This window comes from Bufo gargarizans, chromosome 8, assembly GCF_014858855.1.
Source record: "Bufo gargarizans isolate SCDJY-AF-19 chromosome 8, ASM1485885v1, whole genome shotgun sequence".
Lineage (NCBI taxonomy): Eukaryota > Metazoa > Chordata > Amphibia > Anura > Bufonidae > Bufo > Bufo gargarizans.
The window spans coordinates 28,634,454-28,654,125 of NC_058087.1; the positions used below are offsets into that span (position 1 = coordinate 28,634,454).

At 46.3% G+C, this 19,672-nt stretch overlaps 2 protein-coding genes across 3 annotated transcripts in view; one reads left to right on the top strand and one right to left on the bottom strand.

Annotated features, from left to right (window-relative positions):
- The first annotated feature begins 616 nt into the window (after nt 1-616).
- Nucleotides 617-16,405, top strand: GMPPA (GDP-mannose pyrophosphorylase A). Of its 2 annotated transcripts, XM_044304140.1 has the most exons (14): nt 617-675; nt 1,603-1,653; nt 4,147-4,244; nt 6,212-6,315; nt 7,076-7,268; nt 9,018-9,077; nt 9,301-9,431; nt 9,588-9,605; nt 10,610-10,741; nt 10,854-10,951; nt 11,110-11,156; nt 13,812-13,904; nt 13,983-14,151; nt 15,992-16,405. In XM_044304140.1, the coding sequence occupies exons 2-14, from the start codon at nt 1,614-1,616 to the stop codon at nt 16,090-16,092; spliced, it is 1,284 nt and encodes a 427-aa protein (XP_044160075.1). In that variant the 5' UTR covers nt 617-675; nt 1,603-1,613; the 3' UTR covers nt 16,093-16,405. The 2 variants fall into 2 exon arrangements, with proteins under 2 accessions (XP_044160075.1, XP_044160076.1); XM_044304141.1 differs by lacking the exon at nt 9,588-9,605.
- A 148-nt stretch (nt 16,406-16,553) lies between these two features.
- LOC122945195 (rac GTPase-activating protein 1-like) overlaps nt 16,554-19,672 on the bottom strand; it is a 32,701-nt gene continuing 29,582 nt past the window's right edge. Inside the window, exons 14-16 of the mRNA XM_044304139.1 lie at nt 19,533-19,632; nt 17,806-17,890; nt 16,554-17,235 (exon numbers count right to left, since the gene is read on the bottom strand). Coding sequence (XP_044160074.1) covers nt 17,166-17,235; nt 17,806-17,890; nt 19,533-19,632 — 255 coding nt within the window. The 3' untranslated portion in view covers nt 16,554-17,165. The remainder of the gene's footprint in view (nt 17,236-17,805; nt 17,891-19,532; nt 19,633-19,672) is intronic.

The window sequence follows — 19,672 nt, forward strand, 5'->3', positions numbered from 1 at the left end:
CCCGCCAGGGAACAATCGGGGTTATGGGCGGGGTTTCTGTTAGTCCGCCCATTTTTAGCCCGGGACAGCACAAATTTGCCAGAACTGTCTCTAAAAATTAGGGACGGTCCCGCCAAATTCAGGACAGCTGGCGACTATGTTTGTGCCGCAAAGTGAACAGCATGTAATGGCGGACGGGCTGTTTTTTCCCCCCTGAGAAGGAATTAATCAATGAGATAAGTCTGCCCCAAAAAGGCGCCGTAAAAAACTAGCCTCCGTACGGCCACATTGAAGGGGAAAAAAAAAGAAAAATGACAGCTCTTGAAATGTGAAGATGAATAAACAATAATAATATTTTTTTAAAAAAATTGCTTAGTACAAAGCAGGGCAGTCACTAAGGGGTTAATATTATAATCATCAGTTAATATAAATATTATATAGTTATACTGTTACTGTGACATGACATCATGGCCGCGGGTCACGTGATCCATATCCGTCATTCCGCATTGAATTGAACATGACGTCACTAGCTTGCCAAGTTACCGTGGTGACCACGCTCAACCAACGCGTAACATCACGTGACTCCAGCCGTCCAATCATAGAGCCGCTAATCGGACAAACTACATATCCCGGCATCCTCCGTCCGGCTGACGTGCCATAGAGGCCACTGACGCGGAAGTGCAGAGAGGAGAGCAGGTAATGGAGCTGTAGCCATCCTTATTATCTTATTGTAAAGGTTATTCAGGGGGTCTGCGCGTGTCAGGCTTTGTACTGACTGCACCGGGCTTGTGTTGTAAAGGTGGCAGCAGAGCAGGGGGACTACAAGCGCCAGCATGCCCTATCCTGGCCATTGCTTGTAGCCCCACAGCTTCTGCGCCCTTCTGGGACTTGCAAGTGTGAAGTGCTCTGTGACTACTACTCCCAGCAGTTTTAGGTTGCCCTGGAATTTCTAGAATTTCTGCTTGCTGTCTGTGAATGAAAAGACTATTGCTCCCATCTATGCAGTAGACACCTAAGATCCTGCAAAAGCAATAACAGCCCCCAAACTAAACTACCACTCATCATTTATAGCAAGGAAGGCAGAAGGGCCCCGGGCTGGGTGCGACCCCTGCAATCGCCACATCGGCAGCCAGAATCAGCCCCTATCCTAACAGTTTGTATCGGTGTGAAGCCAGAGGATTGTCTAGACTGGCTGCAATAGTAGCAAACCCTCAGCTGTGAGAAGTATTAAGTCACGGTAGATTTTCTATTTCTGGAGTGTAAACAAAAATGCCCCATTTACTGACTGCAAGCAGAGGTCTAAAAAATACGGTGAGGAATTGAAACACAAAGGGGCGTTGAACATTGCAGAGCTCTTCATTATACCAGGATTGTGGATGTAAAGTTGGAAGACCCCCTTAATGCCCAGGTATTTTGCTGTTTCTGTGTCATATAGCCCAAGCCCTCCCCTGACCTAAGAGTGGGATACAATACAATGTTTCATTACTGCTGCTGGACTTTCAGAGCATGTTGGGAGTTGTAGTGTCACAGCAGCTGTAGAGCCGCGGGTTGGCGGAGCGCCATCTCCCAGGATGTGTCTGTCCTCCTTCTCCTCCTGTCTTCATGTTTTTGTATTTCTTTCAGACGCTGTAAACATGCTGAAAGCCGTGATCCTAATCGGGGGCCCACAGAAGGGTGAGCACGACAAATTAAAGGGAGTGTCTGGAAGTATTGATGGCCTGTCTTTCGGATAGGTCATCGATATCCGAACGGCAGGGGGGCTGACATCCAGCACACCCCCCCCAATAGGCCGGGGACATCACGTTCATTAGTCACATGTCATAGGTGCAGCTCAGTCAGGTTCAAGTAAATGGTACCAGGCTGCAATACCAAGCACAACCACTATACAATGTACGGCGCTATATGCGTATAAGAGGAGGCCTCAGTGTGCACTGGAGCGCTGCGGCCTCTTCAAACATCTGATCGCCGGGGTTTCCGGAAGTCAGATGACCACAGATTAGTATTGATGACCTGTCTGGAGGATAAAGCATCAGTGTTAGGGTCCATTCACACGTCTGTTGTTTCTTTCCTAATCAGTTCCGTTTTTTGCGGAACAGATCTGGACCAGTTCTGTACCCATTCATTTTCAATGGGTCCTGAAAAAAATCAGACAGCTCAATGTCAGATTTTTTTTTTTCAGGACCCATTGAAAATGAATGGGTACAGAACTGGTCCAGATCTGTTCCGCAAAAAACGGAACAGATCAGGAAAGAAACAACGGACGTGTGAATGGACCCAACTCCCAGAAAACACCATGAGGCTTCTTTACATTAGCGTTTTTTTCGGTTACGTCATGGATCTGCAAAAACGCTTCTGTTACAATAATACAACCGCATGCATCCGTCATGAACGGATCCGGTTGTATTGTGTCTTATATAGCCAAGACGGATCCGTCATGAACTCCATTAAAAGTTTTCTATTGTGTCAGAGGAAACGGATCCGTCCTGACACACAATGTAAGTCAATGGGGGACGGATCCGTTTCCTCTGACAGCAGCACATCGTGGACAGAAAAACGCTGCTTGCAGCATTATTCTGTCCGCGATGGGAGCACAACCAAACGGAACGGGATGCATTCTGCCGCACTCCGTTTTGTTCAGTTTTGTCCCCATTGACAATGAATGAGGACAAAACTGAAGCGTTTTCATCCGCTTTTGAGATCTGTTATTGAAAACGCTGGTGTGAAAGTAGCCTCAATTGTAATGTTCATTCATAGAAAGGGTGTGTATACTTTGGCAACCAGTTCTCCCAATGCATTGAAAAATAAATAAATAAATGAAGCAACTTTTGAAATGGTCCCGATTAAAAAAAAAAAAAAAAGTGTTCTGTTTTATTACAGCTCCTGTGCAGACCTATGTGTCTCCATGGTTACAGACAAGTAACACACCGCTGCAGGATCTGACTACACAGGGCTTGTTTGTAGTCTGTAACCATGGAGACACATAGGTCTGCCTAAGAGCTGTGTATATCAAACGGGAGTAGCAAAGTAGCCTTTTTTATTTTTTTTTTATTTTTTTTTACATAAACAAACAGTGCTTAAAGGGCTTTCCCACTAATGTCCTTAGGTCAGAGGTCAGACTGCAGGGATCGGGGGCGATGCGCATGTGCAGCCACTTCAGCTGAGGCTATTTAATAATCGTCTATTTAAATACAGGTGAAACTCGAAAAACTAGACTATCGTGCACAAGTTAATTTATTTCAGTAATGCAACTTAAAATTAGAATATTGTGAAAAGGTTCAATATTCTCGGCTCAAAGTGTCGCCCTCTAGTCGGCTGATTAATCCATACCCCCTGAGCAAAGGGGACCTGAGATTGTGACTTTGGGGTTTCATAAGCTGTAAGCCATAATCATCCAAATTATACCAAATAAAGGCTTGAAATATCGCGCGTTGCCTGTAATGAGTCCGACTTTTTAGTCTGGCGGCCTCTATAATAATAGGACATGTTCTATTTATAATTTTTTTTTTTTTTTGCGGGACTGACATATGGAAATGGTATGCACACAGAGTAATTTCCTTTATTTATTTTTTTGCGGACCCGTTCAAGTGAATGGCTCCGCTTATGGGCCGCAAAAAACGGAACGGACACGGAATTTGTGCATGCATGAGCCCTTAAACTGTTAGGGTGCATTCACACGACTGTATGTATTTTGCAGTACGGATGACGTCCATGTTGCATCTGTTTTTATTTTTTTATTTTTTGCGAATCCATTGTAACAATGCCTATTCTTTGGCCGCAAAATGGAGAAGAATAGGACATGTTCTATCTTTTTTGCAGGGCCACGGAACGGACATTCGGATGCAGACATTTTTTACAGACCCATTGAAATGAAGGGGTCTGCATCCTATCCGCGAAAAAATGTGGGTTGAATGTGGACCAAAAATACTGTCGTGTGAATGGGGCCTTATGGTTTAAGAACCTGCCTCAGTTTGCTCAGAAATGCTGGGGTTTAGGTGCAGTGTACACGGTCCATCCAGAACAGAGCATCGGCTGATGAGCATCAGTCGCCCTTTGCCCTCCTCCACGTCTTTGAGACCAGGGTCTCTCTTGGGGTAGAACCACCGAGTAAGGAGGCCTGGTCCGGTTGATGTGCTCTGGGGTTCTAAGTTCTCTTCTGTTTTTTGGTAGGTACCAGGTTCCGTCCTTTATCTTTCGAGGTTCCCAAGCCCCTGTTCCCTGTTGCAGGCGTCCCCATGTTACAGCATCACATCGAGGCTTGCAGCAAGGTAAGATCTCCATGAGCAGCCGCACTCTACTGAAGGATGTCTTCTAAAGCCGTCCATCACTATGTGATCCGTGGAGGTTGGAACCTCAGAACCTCCCCCCCGGGAACAGTACAAATGGGCCGCACTCCCCTGGTACTGCTCATGTACATGTGGATGTGTCTGGTCCTGCTAGTCAGTCTTCTTTGCTGGAATGGAGCGGAGTTGCAGTATCAGGTACAGCCATGAAGGTAGAGATGGCGCTGTGCAGGGTACTGCAGTCTTCTGCTGATCAGGAAGGCCCATCAGCTCTGCTCAGCTCGGAAGCAGAGAGAGTGCCCACTCTTTAATGATCGTCCAGAGCGCTCCTGAATCACTCTGCCTGATCATAGGGAGAACTGTGCAGCCGTATAGTTATAGCTGCTGCATCCTTGCTATCCCCTCCCTGCCCTCATGGAGAGTTGAGAGCCCAGGGAGGCAGCATTAACCCTTCCACTGCATCCACCAGGGATATTAGAAATAACACTTTATATTAACTACTTTACTGCTCTGAACTACCACATATACGTACACTAACCCTTTCACTGCCTTAGACCACAAGGGATGCTGACATTAAATCTTTCACTGCCCTAGACCACCGAGGATTCTGACATTAACCCCTTCACTGCCCTAGACACCAGTTACTGACCTAGGCCTGCAAATATTTTCACAATAACATTATCAGTGTCCTAGACCACCAGGGATGCTGACACTTGAACCTTTACTGCCCTAGACCACCAGGGATGCAGACAGTAACTGACTGTCCTGGATCTGGATGCTGTTTATTACAATTTGCATTGCTGTGCCCCTGTATATCTGGCTGTGGTACGGATAATTTTTACTGCGCTGTATTTTAATATGAGGTGGTTTTGTATTGACCGGCTTAGAGGAAGCAGTGCCCTGGTCTATTACTGGCCCGCTCACTAAGGCCTCTTTACACGGGCGTCATGTTTTTTGCCCAGATAAGAGGCGGGTGCGTTGCAGGAAAATGCGCGATTTTTCCGCGCGAGTGCAAAACATTGTAATGCGTTTTGCACTCGCGTGAGGAGAAATCGGCATGTTTGGTACCCAAACCCGAACTTCTTCACAGAAGTTTGGGTTAGGTGCTGGGTAGATTGTATTATTTTCCCTTATAACATGGTTATAAGGGAAAAAAAATAGCATTCTCAATACAGAATGCATAGTACAAAAGCGCTGGAGGGGTTAAAAAAAATAAAATATATTTTTTAACTCGCCTTAATCCACTTGCTCGCGCAGCCCGACTTCTCTTCTGTCTTCTTTTTTGCTGTGTGCAGGAAAAGGACCTGTGGTGACGTCACTCCGGTCATCACATGGTGATGGACCATGTGATGACTGGAGTGACGTCACCACAGGTCTTTTTCCTGCACACAGCAAAAAAGAAGACAGGAGATGCCGGCTGCGCGATCAAGTGGATTAAGGTGAGTTAAATTATTATTATTTTTTTTTAACCCCTCCAGCGCTATTGTACTATGCATTCTGTATTAAGAATACTATTATTTATAACCATGTTATAAAGGAAAATAGTCCAATCTACCTAGCACCTAACCCAAACCCGAATTTCTGTGAAGAAGTTCGGGTTTGGGTACCAAACATACCGATTTTTCTCACGCGAGTGCAAAACGCATTACAATGTTTTGCACTTCTGCGGAAAAATTGCGCATTTTCCCGCAATGCTGCCGCCTCTTATCCGGGCAAAAAACATGACGCCCGTGTGAAAGAGGCCTTAGAGGAGCACTGCCCATCAGTGGAAACCTTGGCTGTATGTGGCGTTGTTCAGGTCTTGCACTGATGAGGGTTGAGAAGCCTGGAACAGATCTGTGTCAGTGCTGTACACCGGAGCATGAGGCATACACTGCCGACGGACCCATCAACCAAATCCTTACTGATAATACACAACCTGCTTCACTGTTCCTGAACCTTCTGTATCATAGGTGCCCAACCTGAAGGAGATCTTACTGATAGGATTCTACCAGCCCAACGAGGCACTGAGCCGCTTCCTTGTCACAGCGCAGCAAGAGTTTAAAGTGGCGATCAGGTGAGAGGTCGTGTATGGCTTTATCGTTCAGCTTTTATACTCCAGGCACATCCAGAGCTGCATTCAGATTTCCACTGGATGAAAACCCCCTTTGCGCTTAGCCCAGATAATATAATGCGTTGCACTGTGTATGAATGGAGTTCCTTGTGGTGCAAAGAGTTTTTGGAAATACGAATACTGATCGCCATAATGTAAAGAGATCTGAATAGAGATGGTCTAAAAAATAATCAGTGAAGTAAAACAGACATTGATCCAGCAGGGGCTGTGAGATCTGCCAACCTCGCAGGTAATGGGGAAAGGAATAGAATTTTGAATGCAACTGTAGAAGTGACTGGAGTATGACTTGACATTTACAGGTAATTATTGGGGAGGGTGCGTTCCTTCCTGATAATTGCCTGCTCGTCGGTGGAGGTGAAGAGCTGCCTTTACATGCAGCGATCACCTCCACTGTATGGGACAAGTGACGTCTACTGCAGTCGCTCATCCTCGTACAGATCACTGTTCACACTGCGTGATCTGCTGCCCAAAAACAATCATTTAATGCTCTGAAAGATCATTTCAACCGATGTCTGAGCGTTTTCGCGTGTTTAACAGGTGATCGGCAGCAGATTATCGGGAATGAGCCTTCGTAGTAACATTTGTTCTTTATAATCTGCCCGACAATTGTGTGGTGTGAATTAGTGTTTAAAGGGTGTAGTGTTTTTTCCCCCCCAGCAGATTGTGCACTAATAAAGACCTCCTACTCCCGTTCTCTTGGCAGGTATCTGCAGGAGTTTTCAGCCCTGGGCACCGGAGGAGGGATCTATCACTTCCGGGACCAGATCCTCTCCGGGGGGCCACAGGCGTTCTTTGTGATGAATGCAGATGTTTGCTGTGAGTTCCCCCTTCTCCAGATGTTGGAGTTTCAGAAGCAACATGAAGAGACGCACCAATACATCATGCTGGGAACCACGGTACGCCGCTGTAGGGGGGCGGAATACTGTGAGGCGCAGATAGTTCATCTCTACCGCGATGACTGTGCGGATTGGGTGTACGGGGAGATTGATAAAAACTAGTGTCAAGGAAAACTGGTTTAGTTGCCCATAGCAACCAATCAGATTCCACCTTTTCATTTTTTGGAACCAGTTTTCCTTTGCACCAGTTTCGATAAATTTTCCAGGCCTATTGCACACGAACGTGTGCGCTCCGTGGCCGTATTGTGGACCTAATTTGCAGATCCGCAATACGCAGGCACCGTTCCGCGTGCATTCCGCATCACGGATGTGGACCAATTCACGTCAATGGGTCCGTAAATCCGGAGGTGCGGAACGGAACCCTACGGAAGCACTACGGAGTACTTCCATGGGGTTTCGTCCCTGTACTTCCGTTCCGCAAAAAGATAGAACATGTCCTATCTTTTTGCGGAACGACCAGATCGCGGACCCATTAAAGTTAATGGGTCCGCGATCTGCTGCGGCTGCCCCACGGACAGTGTTCGTGCATTTGCGGGCCGCAGCACGACCACGGGGCGCACACGTTCATGTGTAGGAGGCCTTAGAGTGGTGTTGGCACAGTATCCAGCACCTTCCTTGTTTAGCTTTATGACCCTGTCGCCATTTTCATTTATTTTTCAGGTCACTGCTAATCCATGGAAATCATTAACAAGCTGCTGTTGACAGATCTAAATATTAATGTCAGGAGCCGTGGGCTTTATTGACCCCTAATTACCCTCTGCGGGCTAATTAACACATGGGTGGGGGGGAATTATTATAGCCTGGTAGCATATGTCTTGCCATAAATTGGGCACAGCATCTGTCAGTCGTCCGCCCCAACTGTAATCTACGCCAACCTCTGGCTGGTGCGGATTTCAGTGTTCCTCTATGCTAGAAAACTGGAGTAGATGATGATAAACGTGGGGACACGCCCTTTTTTGTGTGGAAAAGTGGCGAGACCGGCGAACAAATGCCACTGGTGCAAAAGTTTTTAGCGCAAACGTCATTGAAAAAGTCACCAACGCGCATTCGGCGACTTTTTCACGCCACAGACGTGGAGTATCCTAATGATAAATATGGCCTGTGGACGTTAATTAAGTTTTAATTAAAATGTGAATATTTAGGGCCCAGAAAGCAATTTTAACCCATATGCCTTTAACAAAAACTGCTCTGATTCATTGCAAAACCATAAGTCGGCGCAGTTTTTGGCCACATCACAACCACATTGGTGGCCTCTGCCTCCCCAGTTTGGGTATTCATCTTGTAATCAGCAGCGTGTTAATGGGAGGTCCTACCCGGGCGGAATTCACACGCAGCAGTTTTATGGGCAGCAGTTTCTACGTCTGAGAATCCCTTCCGTAGAATTGGGGTTGTTTATGCTGCAAGCACATGGCTTTCTGCCCCATTAAGGGGACGTTTCTGTGTGAAATGTGAATATACCCTTGTAGTGCCCAAATTTGCAGAGTTACTAGAAAGATTTGCTTCAACCAGAGTTTAAAATCTCTGCTTGCTTTAGTGAGTGGAAATGTTTTTGGGTTTCAATCTAGAGGCTGTAAACCCATCCTGATCATGTACATGATTTATTACCAGAGAGAATTCTGATACACTGTTAAGAGAAGAATGTAAACAAGAATGTTTCCATTCACAGACAGCAAGCAAAGAACCTGAAAATAATGAGGACTGAACCGTACTTATGTGCATAATTATGTTAAGCAACTTCCTGTCTTTTAGGCCAATAGGACACAGTCTCTGAACTACGGCTGCATTGTGGCGAAGGCGGATACCCAAGAGGTAATAGGTGGTGCTGTACTGCCAGGATAGAGAAGGATGGCGGTGGATGCCACTAGGGGGGGGTGCTCACTGCATACAGATTCATACAGCTCCCCTTTGACCTCTATAATAAATCTGTATGCGGGAAGCTCCCCCTAGTGGTGACGGCCGGCCGACCGACCGATTCTGATCATTGCACTCTATGGTTGGAGACCGTTGATGACGTTGTGCTTGTGCTCGGCAGGTCCTGCATTACGTGGAGAAGCCCGGTACATTTGTCAGCGACATCATCAACTGTGGGATCTATCTCTTCTCGCCATCCATATTCAAGCACATTGCCGAGGTTTTCAAAAGAAACCAGCAGGACGTACAGCTGTGAGTCGCCCCCTCCGTCTGTCCATCAGCGCACGGACACCCCCTTGCGTCTCCCCCTCTTTCTATTTCACTTATCGTTTCCTCATGTACATTCATTCTTCTTCTTTTTTCCTCCTCTGCCTCTGTGTCCCCTGCTCCTCCTGCATGTGCGGCCAGTTGTTCCTCCTGCATCAGGTGAGTGCTGTGTGTGGCACCGGCACATGGCATGAGCACCGGAGTGAGCGTGGCAGTATAGATTGCTATGCAATGTTTGGCTTCAAAGCACACAAGCACCGCATCTGTCCAGTCATCACAACCATTTCTTGTCTTCCTTTCCCGGCCGGTGGGATGAATGGTGGTGGATTTTCAGCTAGAAATGGCTTCTTGTCCATTCATTGCTATGCTATGTGGCCATTTCTTAAAGGGGTTGTCCAAGATCAGAAAAACATGGCTGCTTTCTTCCAGAAGCAGCATCACAGTTGTCCATGGCCGTGCCTGGTATTGCTGCTCGGTGTCATTCACTTCAGTGTAGCTGAGCTGCAATACCAGACGTCACCAATGACAGCGGTGGCGCTGTTTCTAGGGGGGAAAAAAAAGCAGCCATGTTTTTCAACAACTCCTTTTTAATTTAATCTGGGAAAGCTTGGTGACTACTAGTCGGGTGACCATGACAGGTCTATAGATGTCATAGCATCCTGCTAGTAATGCTGCATCACAGGAGGATGAGATGTATCGGATCCATTGCTTCTTGTACTGGAGCTTATTGGGATTTCCCACCATGGAATTATTATTTAGATGGGGGTCTTACTGGTAAAATCCTCACTGATCCTGGCTACAGGGAGTCTCAAACCCCAGCTCATAGGAGACAATGGTCACGCACACGCAGTTTCCGATCTTCCGAATTAATAGGAACGTTGTACATGGCCAGGTGAGCGCACCTTAGTGTGTGCTAGTTGCCTCTTCAGTTGTGGACAGGGTAATACAATTTTAAAGATAGTAGGGTACTAGTCATCGTACCTACTGTGTGGTCATAGAGGACACAATGCAACGTGCTCTGTACACACCCTGTGCCAGCAGGTGGCAGCAGTGAAACGTCAGATGCAGCCAGAACGCAGCAAACTCCTGAATGCGGAAAATAAAATCTACATTTTTTTAAAAATTTTACAGAAGAAAACTTGTTGGATTCTTTTCTGTTGCAGTGAGGAGAACTCGAGCTGGCAGCGGACGGAGGTGATCCGGTTGGAGCAGGATATTTTCACCGCTCTCGCCGGGCGGGGGCAGCTCTACGTCTATAAAACGGATGGGTTCTGGAGTCAGATTAAGTCTGCGGGGTGAGTGTCAGCTCCTGGGGTTTATTCACACACTTTTGGAATAAGCCCTATGCCTTCATGTGTGGAACAGATCAGACACTAAACCTGTCATGTCACTTCTTGTATTCCTCAGCTCGGCCATATACGCCAGCCGCCTGTATCTGGACCAGTATCACATAACGCATCCTGAGAGACTGGCACAAAACCGGGAGGGGGCGCCGATCATACTGGGTATGAGCGAACATTATTACTGAATAGTCATACAGATTTTTTTTTAACTTGTTTCTGCTGAAAACAGCGCCCGCTCCCACGGCTGGCACCATGTACATTATCACAGGGGTGCACTTGTCTGTGGTGTAACCATATTCCACGCTTCTTTCTTCCTCTAGGAAATGTGTATATTCATCCCACAGCCAATGTGGATCGCACTGCCGTGGTAAGTAACTCATGCATGAAGGGGGGGAGACACTTTGTTTTGGGAACACAGTCCATACTGTGGAGCTGCCTGCATGTGGCGTGCCTCCTTTATCGTACCGTATTACATGGCATCTGACATAAAAGATGCAGGTACGGTTGGGTGTAACGGACGTCATTATATGAATGAGCCCCAGACTGCACAACAACAGCACGATGATTTTGATGCTCATTAGGGCGTTGGAGGCATCTACATGAAGCAGTTGATGTGATGCTCTGCAGCAGTGACACCCTTCGCCTCTACGTAAAATGAATCCATCGCTTCACATACGTGAGGACAAATGGCAAAGCACTTCTCTGACATGGATTCAAAGCGCAGGATAGTTGTGTGGCTGGGGCCGCCATACTGGCACTCGACCCCAGTGCAATGGGGAAGCCAATTTGCTGATTTGTATATTTTTGGAGTGTGAAAGGAAACCCACGCAAACATGGGCAGAACATACAATCTCCATGTAGACAGATGTTCGAATCCAGGACCCCAGCGCTGAGCTGTGAACACCTTATCATTTTCAGTGAGATTTTTAATCTCGTGGGAACATCTTCAAAGTGCCTCTGATAATCAGAAATGCTCCTTACCGCCGGCTAGGTCAGAGAGTAAAGGCCCATTAACACCAGATGATAACTGAGTCGTGTGCCACCGATCACCCAGTGATCATCGTGTGAAAATGTTGGGCAGCAAACGACGAGCCGGCAGTTATCTGGAACAAACTGCTAATTCCCCATAATTGCCTGCTCACTCGTCTCGTGTAAGTGACATTTATTCTCTATAGGCTGCAGACGACAGATGGAAGAAATAAATAACATTACCTTTTAAATGTCCCGCTGCTCCTGGATATCAATCGTTCACATGACTGCTGCTGCTAATCACTGGAATCAGCAGTCACATGCCATTCGTGCACACACAACCACTGAAGCCAGTGATGGGCTGCAGTGGTCATGTAAATATGCAGCACAAGTTCACAGTGGTGGGACATCTGAAAGGTGAAAACATTTTTTTTTTCTTTTTTTCTGTTTCCTTTGTTTTAAACAGCTCCCTGGTCATTGCCAAATAAAAAAATAAATAAATCTTGGAAAACCCCTATAAGAGGTTTTTTTGGTGTCTACAGCTCCTATGCAAACCAATGTGTCTCCATGGTTACAGACTACAAGCAAACCTGTGTAGTCTGATCCTGCACGCATGTTTCTTTATTTTATACAGCCTCCTGATCTGCATAAAATTGTTCAAACTCCTGGAATAACCCTTTCTTGCTGGATTCACATATTTTTGTTTATGGTGTTTTTGCGCAACTTTTTTTTTTTTTTTTTTTAATCAAAGTCTGTGTGAATTTTTCTTTTCATGGTGGTACTACAGCATGTTCAAAAAAAGTAATAGCTGAAATTTTTTTTTACAATTCACACATGTGAAGAAGAGTAGTCACCAATAATGCAACATCTGACGAGCAAAAAGTATGCAATTTTATGGCATTTGTAAGGCTGCAAAAAAAACACCAAAGCAAATCCATTCATTTCAATGGGACTGTGTACATGAGCGTTTTTTTTTTTTTTTTTTCACGAATCAGTTCTGCGTTGCATGAGAATAGCAGCCTGTTCTATATTCTGCGTTTTTCACGCGGCCCAGGCCCCATAGAAGTGAATGGGGCTTTTAGTGAAAAACACATTGTATCCGGAAGCAACACATTTTCCACTGATGGTTGCTAAGAGATGTTGTTTGTGTACCTTCAGTTTTTTTTTATCACGCGCATGAAAAACACATTGCACCCGCACGGAAAAAACTGATTGCAATAGCAGACAATGCTTGCAAAATGGTGCAAGTTTCACTGAACGCATTCGGAGCCAATCCATATTATTCGTGTGAAAGAGGCCTTACAGACAAGGATAGGACTGTTCTATTAGGGCTGTGGCGTGCACATGGCCAGTATCCGTGTTTTGTGGATCCACACTTTGTAGACGGCAAAACATCCAATGGTCGTGTGCATGAACCTTAATTTTTTTAGAGGCAGTGGAAAAATACAATTAGTTGCAAAAGTGCGCATAGCCTTTAAAGGGGGTTGTCACATTGCAACAACTTATCCCCTATTCACGGGATGGGAGATAAGTCTCTGATCACTAGAATAGGGGCCTGTGTTCCCCTATTTGGACAGAGCTTTGGACACACATGCATGCTGATACTCCTTTCAACTCCGTGTGACTTCTGGAAATAACGGAGTGCAGGGAAAAACAGTGAAGAGAACACAGCGCTGCAGCCAATTCATTCTCAGGATCAGAAGAAGAGGTCAGACCCTGGTGATTATAAAGTGTTGGCTTATCCAAGAGATGTCATCACTTTAGAAAATGGGATTAACCCCTTTAATTCTGCATTACTACATGCAGGATTAGAAAAACATGGTTTTCTTCCAAAAACAGCATCACCCCTGTGCAGCATTGCAGCTCAACCCCATTTGTGCCAGTGAATCAGAACTGCAATACTAGGCACAAGCCATGGGCAGGTGTGGGGCGGTTTCTGGAAGACGTCGGCAATGTTTTCCGTTCTGGACAGCCCTTTTTATAATTTGAAAATTTTGTTGCATAGTTTCCATTTGTGTCAGGTATTATATCCATCCATTTCTGTCCTTGACAGCTGGGCCCCAATGTCTCTGTCGGTATGGGAGTGACGATTGGAGCTGGGGTCCGGGTGCGGGAATCGATCATTTTACATGGAGCCGTGCTGCAGGTAAGTGAGCGTGGCCGCAGATCACTGCCTTACACGATATGAATCTGTTTTATACACCATCTCCATGTTGCTCTCTAGGATCACAGCTGCGTCTTAAACACCATAGTCGGCTGGGACAGCAGCATTGGCCGATGGGCCCGCGTGGAAGGGACACCTAGTGACCCCAATCCTAATGACCCTTATGCCAAAATAGACAGTGAAACCTTGTTCCGGGAAGGGAAGCTCACTCCTTCAATCACAATTTTGGGTAAGAAATGAATGTATGCACATACTGCACCTGCAGAGGACAGGAATATAATGCTACATTAAACGATATGTACATTTGCAAATGCCATGCTTGTGTTAGGCCCTGTACTCTAGTCACCCCCAGAGCTGCATTACAATTTTGAATCCATAAAGACTAGGCTCGAAAGTTCAACCCCTACAAAACATGGGAATCCTTAAAGGAGACCTATTAGAATAGAAGATCCTTTAGACCGGTTACATGACTATTTAGGGTGAGAACAGATGGTCCAGATGCAGCCCGTGGCTAAAGCTCTGCTCGCATGCAGTGGTCAATGGCCGTGAGATTTTTAAGGTAATACCTCAGTTTTACCCAATAGATTGCAGCCATTGACCACCACTGTATAAGGGCTCATTCACATGACTGTATATTGGGTCCGCATCCGTTCCACAACTTTGCAGAATAGATGCCGACCTATTCATTTCAATAGGGCTGCAAAAGATGTTCCCCATGTGCTGTCTGTATCCGTACTTCCGTTCAGTGGCCCTGCAAAAAAAAAGATAGGACATGTCCTATTCTTGTCTGTAATCATACAGCTGGCCGTTCCGTTCCACAAAATGCAGAACGCACATGGCCGGTATATGCGTTTTGCAGATCCGCAATTTGCGAACTGTGAAACAGATACGGTCATATGAATGAGCCCTGAAGGTGAGGTTTTAGCTGCATGCAGCATCCAGATCACCTGTTCTTATCTAGAGGCAGAGACATTCTTATGGCAACATGTCCTCTCCCAATTGATGTCAGGTGCGTGTGGTCATGAAAACCTTGTGCACAACACCATCCATGTGAGCACAGTACAATAGACCCGCTATCAGATAGGAACTGACTGCATCAGAAATCACTGCAATGCAGTCAGGTCAGGGGAGCCGCGGTCTGGGACACAAGGGACGTGTTTCCCAGACAGAGCACAGTCGTGTGACTAAGCCCTTATTAGGGTCTTTTCAGAGTCACAGGGATGACTTCACACAGGACCCCCAGTCCCAGACGGTGTAACCAGGAAACCGCCTTTGATCGCTGCTGTCAACATTGAATGGATCATGATAAAATGTCACATGGCTGGGAATCTCCAAATCTGGCCATAGATCAGGGGCTTGGCTGGCCATAGATATTGAAGCACTTGAGGGCAGCACAGGACACCCATTCAGGGCTTATTATACACTGTTGTAAAAATGCATATTGGTGGTCATTAGGGGGTTAAAGAAAGTTTTAGAAACACGACCAGAGTTTGAGACACTGAGTCTTTGATCTCAGCTGCAGAGTTTAAACTGGATGCTGTCAGGGCCTGCTGGGAGTTGTAGTTTCACAGATTGCAGCTTTAGGCTACATGCACACGAACGTTGTTTGTTTCCGTTCATTTCAATGGGTCCGCAAAAAACGTGGAAAGCACACAGTGTGCTCTCAGTATGTCCGTTCCATAGTGCCGCAAAAAAACTAGAACATGTTCTATTCTTGTCTGTTTTAGGCAGTCACAATGGATCCACCCCAAAAAAAACAGATGGCATGCAGATGTCATCCGTCTTTTATTTGTGGACCCCAGAACACATATGGTTGTGTGCATGTAGCCTTAGGCCTCATGCACACAACAGTTGTTTTTTGCGTCAGTGATTTCCATCGGTGATTGTGAGCCAAAACCAGAAGTGGAGGCTACACAGACATCAGGTATAAGGGAAAGAGCTGCACCTGGTTTTGGCCCACAATCACTGACCGAACTCAGGCCTTACGGAAACCATTCTAGTACTTGCATCCATTGGGCTCTAGTAAACAGAACTGTAAGAAAATCTACACAGAATGTTGTCTCTTCCAGGATGTAACGTTTCCATCCCTGCCGAGGTCGTGATACTCAACTCCATCGTCCTCCCGCACAAGGAGTTGAGTCGCAGCTTCAAGAATCAGATTATTCTGTAGTTTGGGGACATTGAAGAGAGCAGCGCTCGGGGCATGGACTCTTCTCTGTGTACGGGCAGCCCTTCCAGCAGGGACCTGTCCAAGTGACTTCTGGAGCTGCTGCGGCTACAAATTGGACATGGAGCCGGACAAAGGTCAAGGAGATCTGCCTACTTCCAGCAGAGACTGATTATGAGAGGCAGCGCTCTGTAGACACCCGCCCCAGGGGTTCCTATTTTTACTGTAATTTCAGTCACATATACAGAGCGTCTGCAGGCCAAATCCTCGTCATCTGGCCTCTGTTCATAAGAGTTTATTAAAAGTTAGATTTGGAGATTTTTTTTTTAATATAAAACCTTCCCATCACCCTCTGCTTTGTGACTGGAAAAGTCATGAATGCAGGTACATGATCTATGCTTGTCCATAGAAAGGGGAAACTGCAAATGCAAAGTTCATGGCCAAGCCTGGCAGGGATAGAAAAACAAAACTAACTCCTTAGAGGTGTTGTCCAGGACTATAGATGAGGATAGGTCATCAACATTTGATTACTAGGCGTCTAATTCCTGACATGAGCACTGTATGCTACAGCAGCCATAAACCCGCACTGTACATGTTCAGTGGTGTGGGGTTTAAAGCCTATGACTACGGTCTGGACCCCTGCCAGTCAGGCACTGAATATAGGCCATCGGTATAAAATAAGCGGACAATCCCTGCAACGTCCTCTGTGGAGCAAATGAGGATCCTTTCCTCACGTCAGACTTACACATCCACCTTCAAACCCACTGTCCAATTCCAATTCATCTAAAATGAAGCAACTTTAGAAGTCTATCTACTTTCTGTTGGCAACGAGCGAGGCCCAGAATAATGAATGCAGCGAAAGGAAAAATAAACCCCAAAACTTGTTGCTTCCATAATTTATTTCCTATAAATATGATATACATTTTATATTATTCTCCAGGGAGGTAACACTCAGGAGGCGGTCAGCACTTCTCCTATACAGTGTCGTCCATAGACATCCAAAACACACAAGGGACGGTGAACAGGTATATTAAGTGTGATACGTGCAGACGACAGAAGGTGCAGCGTTAACCCCTTCAGGCGTTAGGAGAAGTGAAAAACCTTCCAGTCTTCTTTGGCAGCTCACTCTTGCTTGCAGACTCTGTTCTGTGATAGTGAGAAGGAATGATGAGAAGGCCTAGAACAGGTATGGCCAACCTGCGGCGTTCCAGCTGTTGTAAAACTACAACTCCCACCATGCCCTGCTGTAGGCAGTCTGGAAGTTGTAGTTTTGCAACAGCTGGAGAGCCTCAGGTTGGCCATCCCTGCCCTAGAAGGATGCGAGTGCAGACAATGGGGCAGGTTTAGTAGACAGTTATAAGGCCAGTTTCACACTAGCATTTAAACCTGCCAGCAGAGGAACAGGCTGCCGGAGTTCATCGTATCTGGCACAGCTGGAAGGGGCCAAGCAATGCCACACCCCATTGACTCTAATGGGACCCGTCCTGTTTCTGGCATTAGTGCCAGAATTCTGCCGGACAGTACCGGCGCTTGCAGTGCTTTTTGTCCAGCTGGATCTCAGTCAGGGCCCCATCATAGTCCATGGGCCCTGGTGGGGATTGCAGGATACGATCCACTCCAGCAGGCTGTTCCTCTGCTCCAATCCATCAGGGTCTCGGCTCATCCTACACTCCTTCCTCTGCCCCTCACTAACCCAGAACCATCAGCGATACTTACAAGTGAGGAGACCCCCCTCTGTGTTTCAGGGAAAGGGTGGGTGTAGTGGTAATCTCAGGCGAGGTCAGTGGACGAAACAGACGCTCTGGACAGAGAATGGACACGTCATGAGGTTATCCTGAACAATTACTGGCATAGCACACAACATGGAGAGTCGGGTTTCTACATTTGGACTCCAGAACCTTTTTACAATGCAGAACTTTTAAACAAACTATGGTACATGATCTGTTCAAAAAAAATTAACATGCAAGCTGGACTAGCAAACGTGTTTCTTCAGCTTATTGCACGGTAATGAGAAGCCGTCCACACGACGGGGGCAGAATCTTCTGAAATGCTAAACAGCCTTAGACCCAAATCACTGATCAAACAGTGAAACCAGGGACGTGGCTTGTGTTATTCAGAACGGCGTGCTTTATTTATCTTGCCCCAGGGACGCCATGTCAGAGGTAATCCTAATATTTTTGGTTCTTTAGTGGTTCCCATTTAGTGGTGTAAAAGTCACAAGTGGATTGCAACCCCCCCCCAGCTGCTTGTCTCGCAAAAGGAATCCTCAGTTAGGACTATGAGCACTGGTTACAACATCCACCCCGACAACACTGCAGACATCTTAACCAAATAGAGCCAGTCTAAGGGGTATGATACCAGTGTGTCACATCTTACATCCAGTATTCTACTCCAGAGCTGAACTCACTATTCTGCTGGTGCAGTCACTGTGTACATACATTACTTATCCCGAGTTACATCCTGTATTATACTCCAGAGCTGCAGTCACTGTGTACATACATTACTTATCCTGTACTAATCCCGAGTTATATCCTGTATTATACTGCAGAGCTGCACTCACTATTCTGCTGGTGGAGTCACTGCGTACGTACATACATTATTTATCCTGTACTGATCCTGAGTTACATCCTGTATTATACTCCAGAGCTGCACTCACTATTCTGCTGGTGCAGTCACTGTGTACATACATTACTTATCCTGTACTGATCCCGAGTTATATCCTGTATTAGGCCGCATTAACACATATGTGGATTTTCACGGTCTGTGAAAATAAGTCCTGCCGAGTGCACGGCGTCATTGGTTGCTATGACGCCGTGCGCCTTGTGCCGCTGTACAGTAATACACTCATATGATCTATACGATTATTACTGTACAGCGGCCGCATGAAGCACACTGCGTCATAGCAACCAATGACGCTGTGCACTCAGCAGGACGGGTTTTCACGGATCGTAGTCTGAAAATCCACGTATGTGTGAATGCAGCCTTTTGCTTCAGAGCTGTACTCACTATTCTACTGGTGGAGTCACATTACTTATCCTCTACTGATCCTGAGATACCATTACTACTCTGTTGGTTGATAGTGGAAACAGTCAGCAAGCTGTTGTCAGACACACCGCATAGCATCTGACCCTAGCTCCTGTAATGTGGAGGGCAATAGGTAAAGATGGTAATACTCAAAATGAGAAGCACTGCAAGCACCGAACAGGCAGGGAGAGTTCAGCCCTAAAGCCTGCAAGATTGTGAAAGCATCCCTGGGTGGATAATTTCACCACAATGTACCTTGTGATGCCATGTAACTACACACACATCCCAAAGTGAAGAGGTGGTGGCCACTGTGGAGAACCTGGACCTTCATTCTGGGAAATTCTTTGGGTCTTCCCTCAGAGAGGGGCATAGTAAATAAAATTTCAGAACCCCCAGATGTTTTTCCTCCTCGGACCCACCTTGCGCCATGCTCACAGAGTCACAATTTTGATTCTCCCGATTGTTGGACAAGAACTGATTCCAGAAGCCGCAGGGCAGCGAGAGCAGCAGAGACATCACCTGACGACAAACCCACAAGTCAGTCATGGAGGTAAAGAAA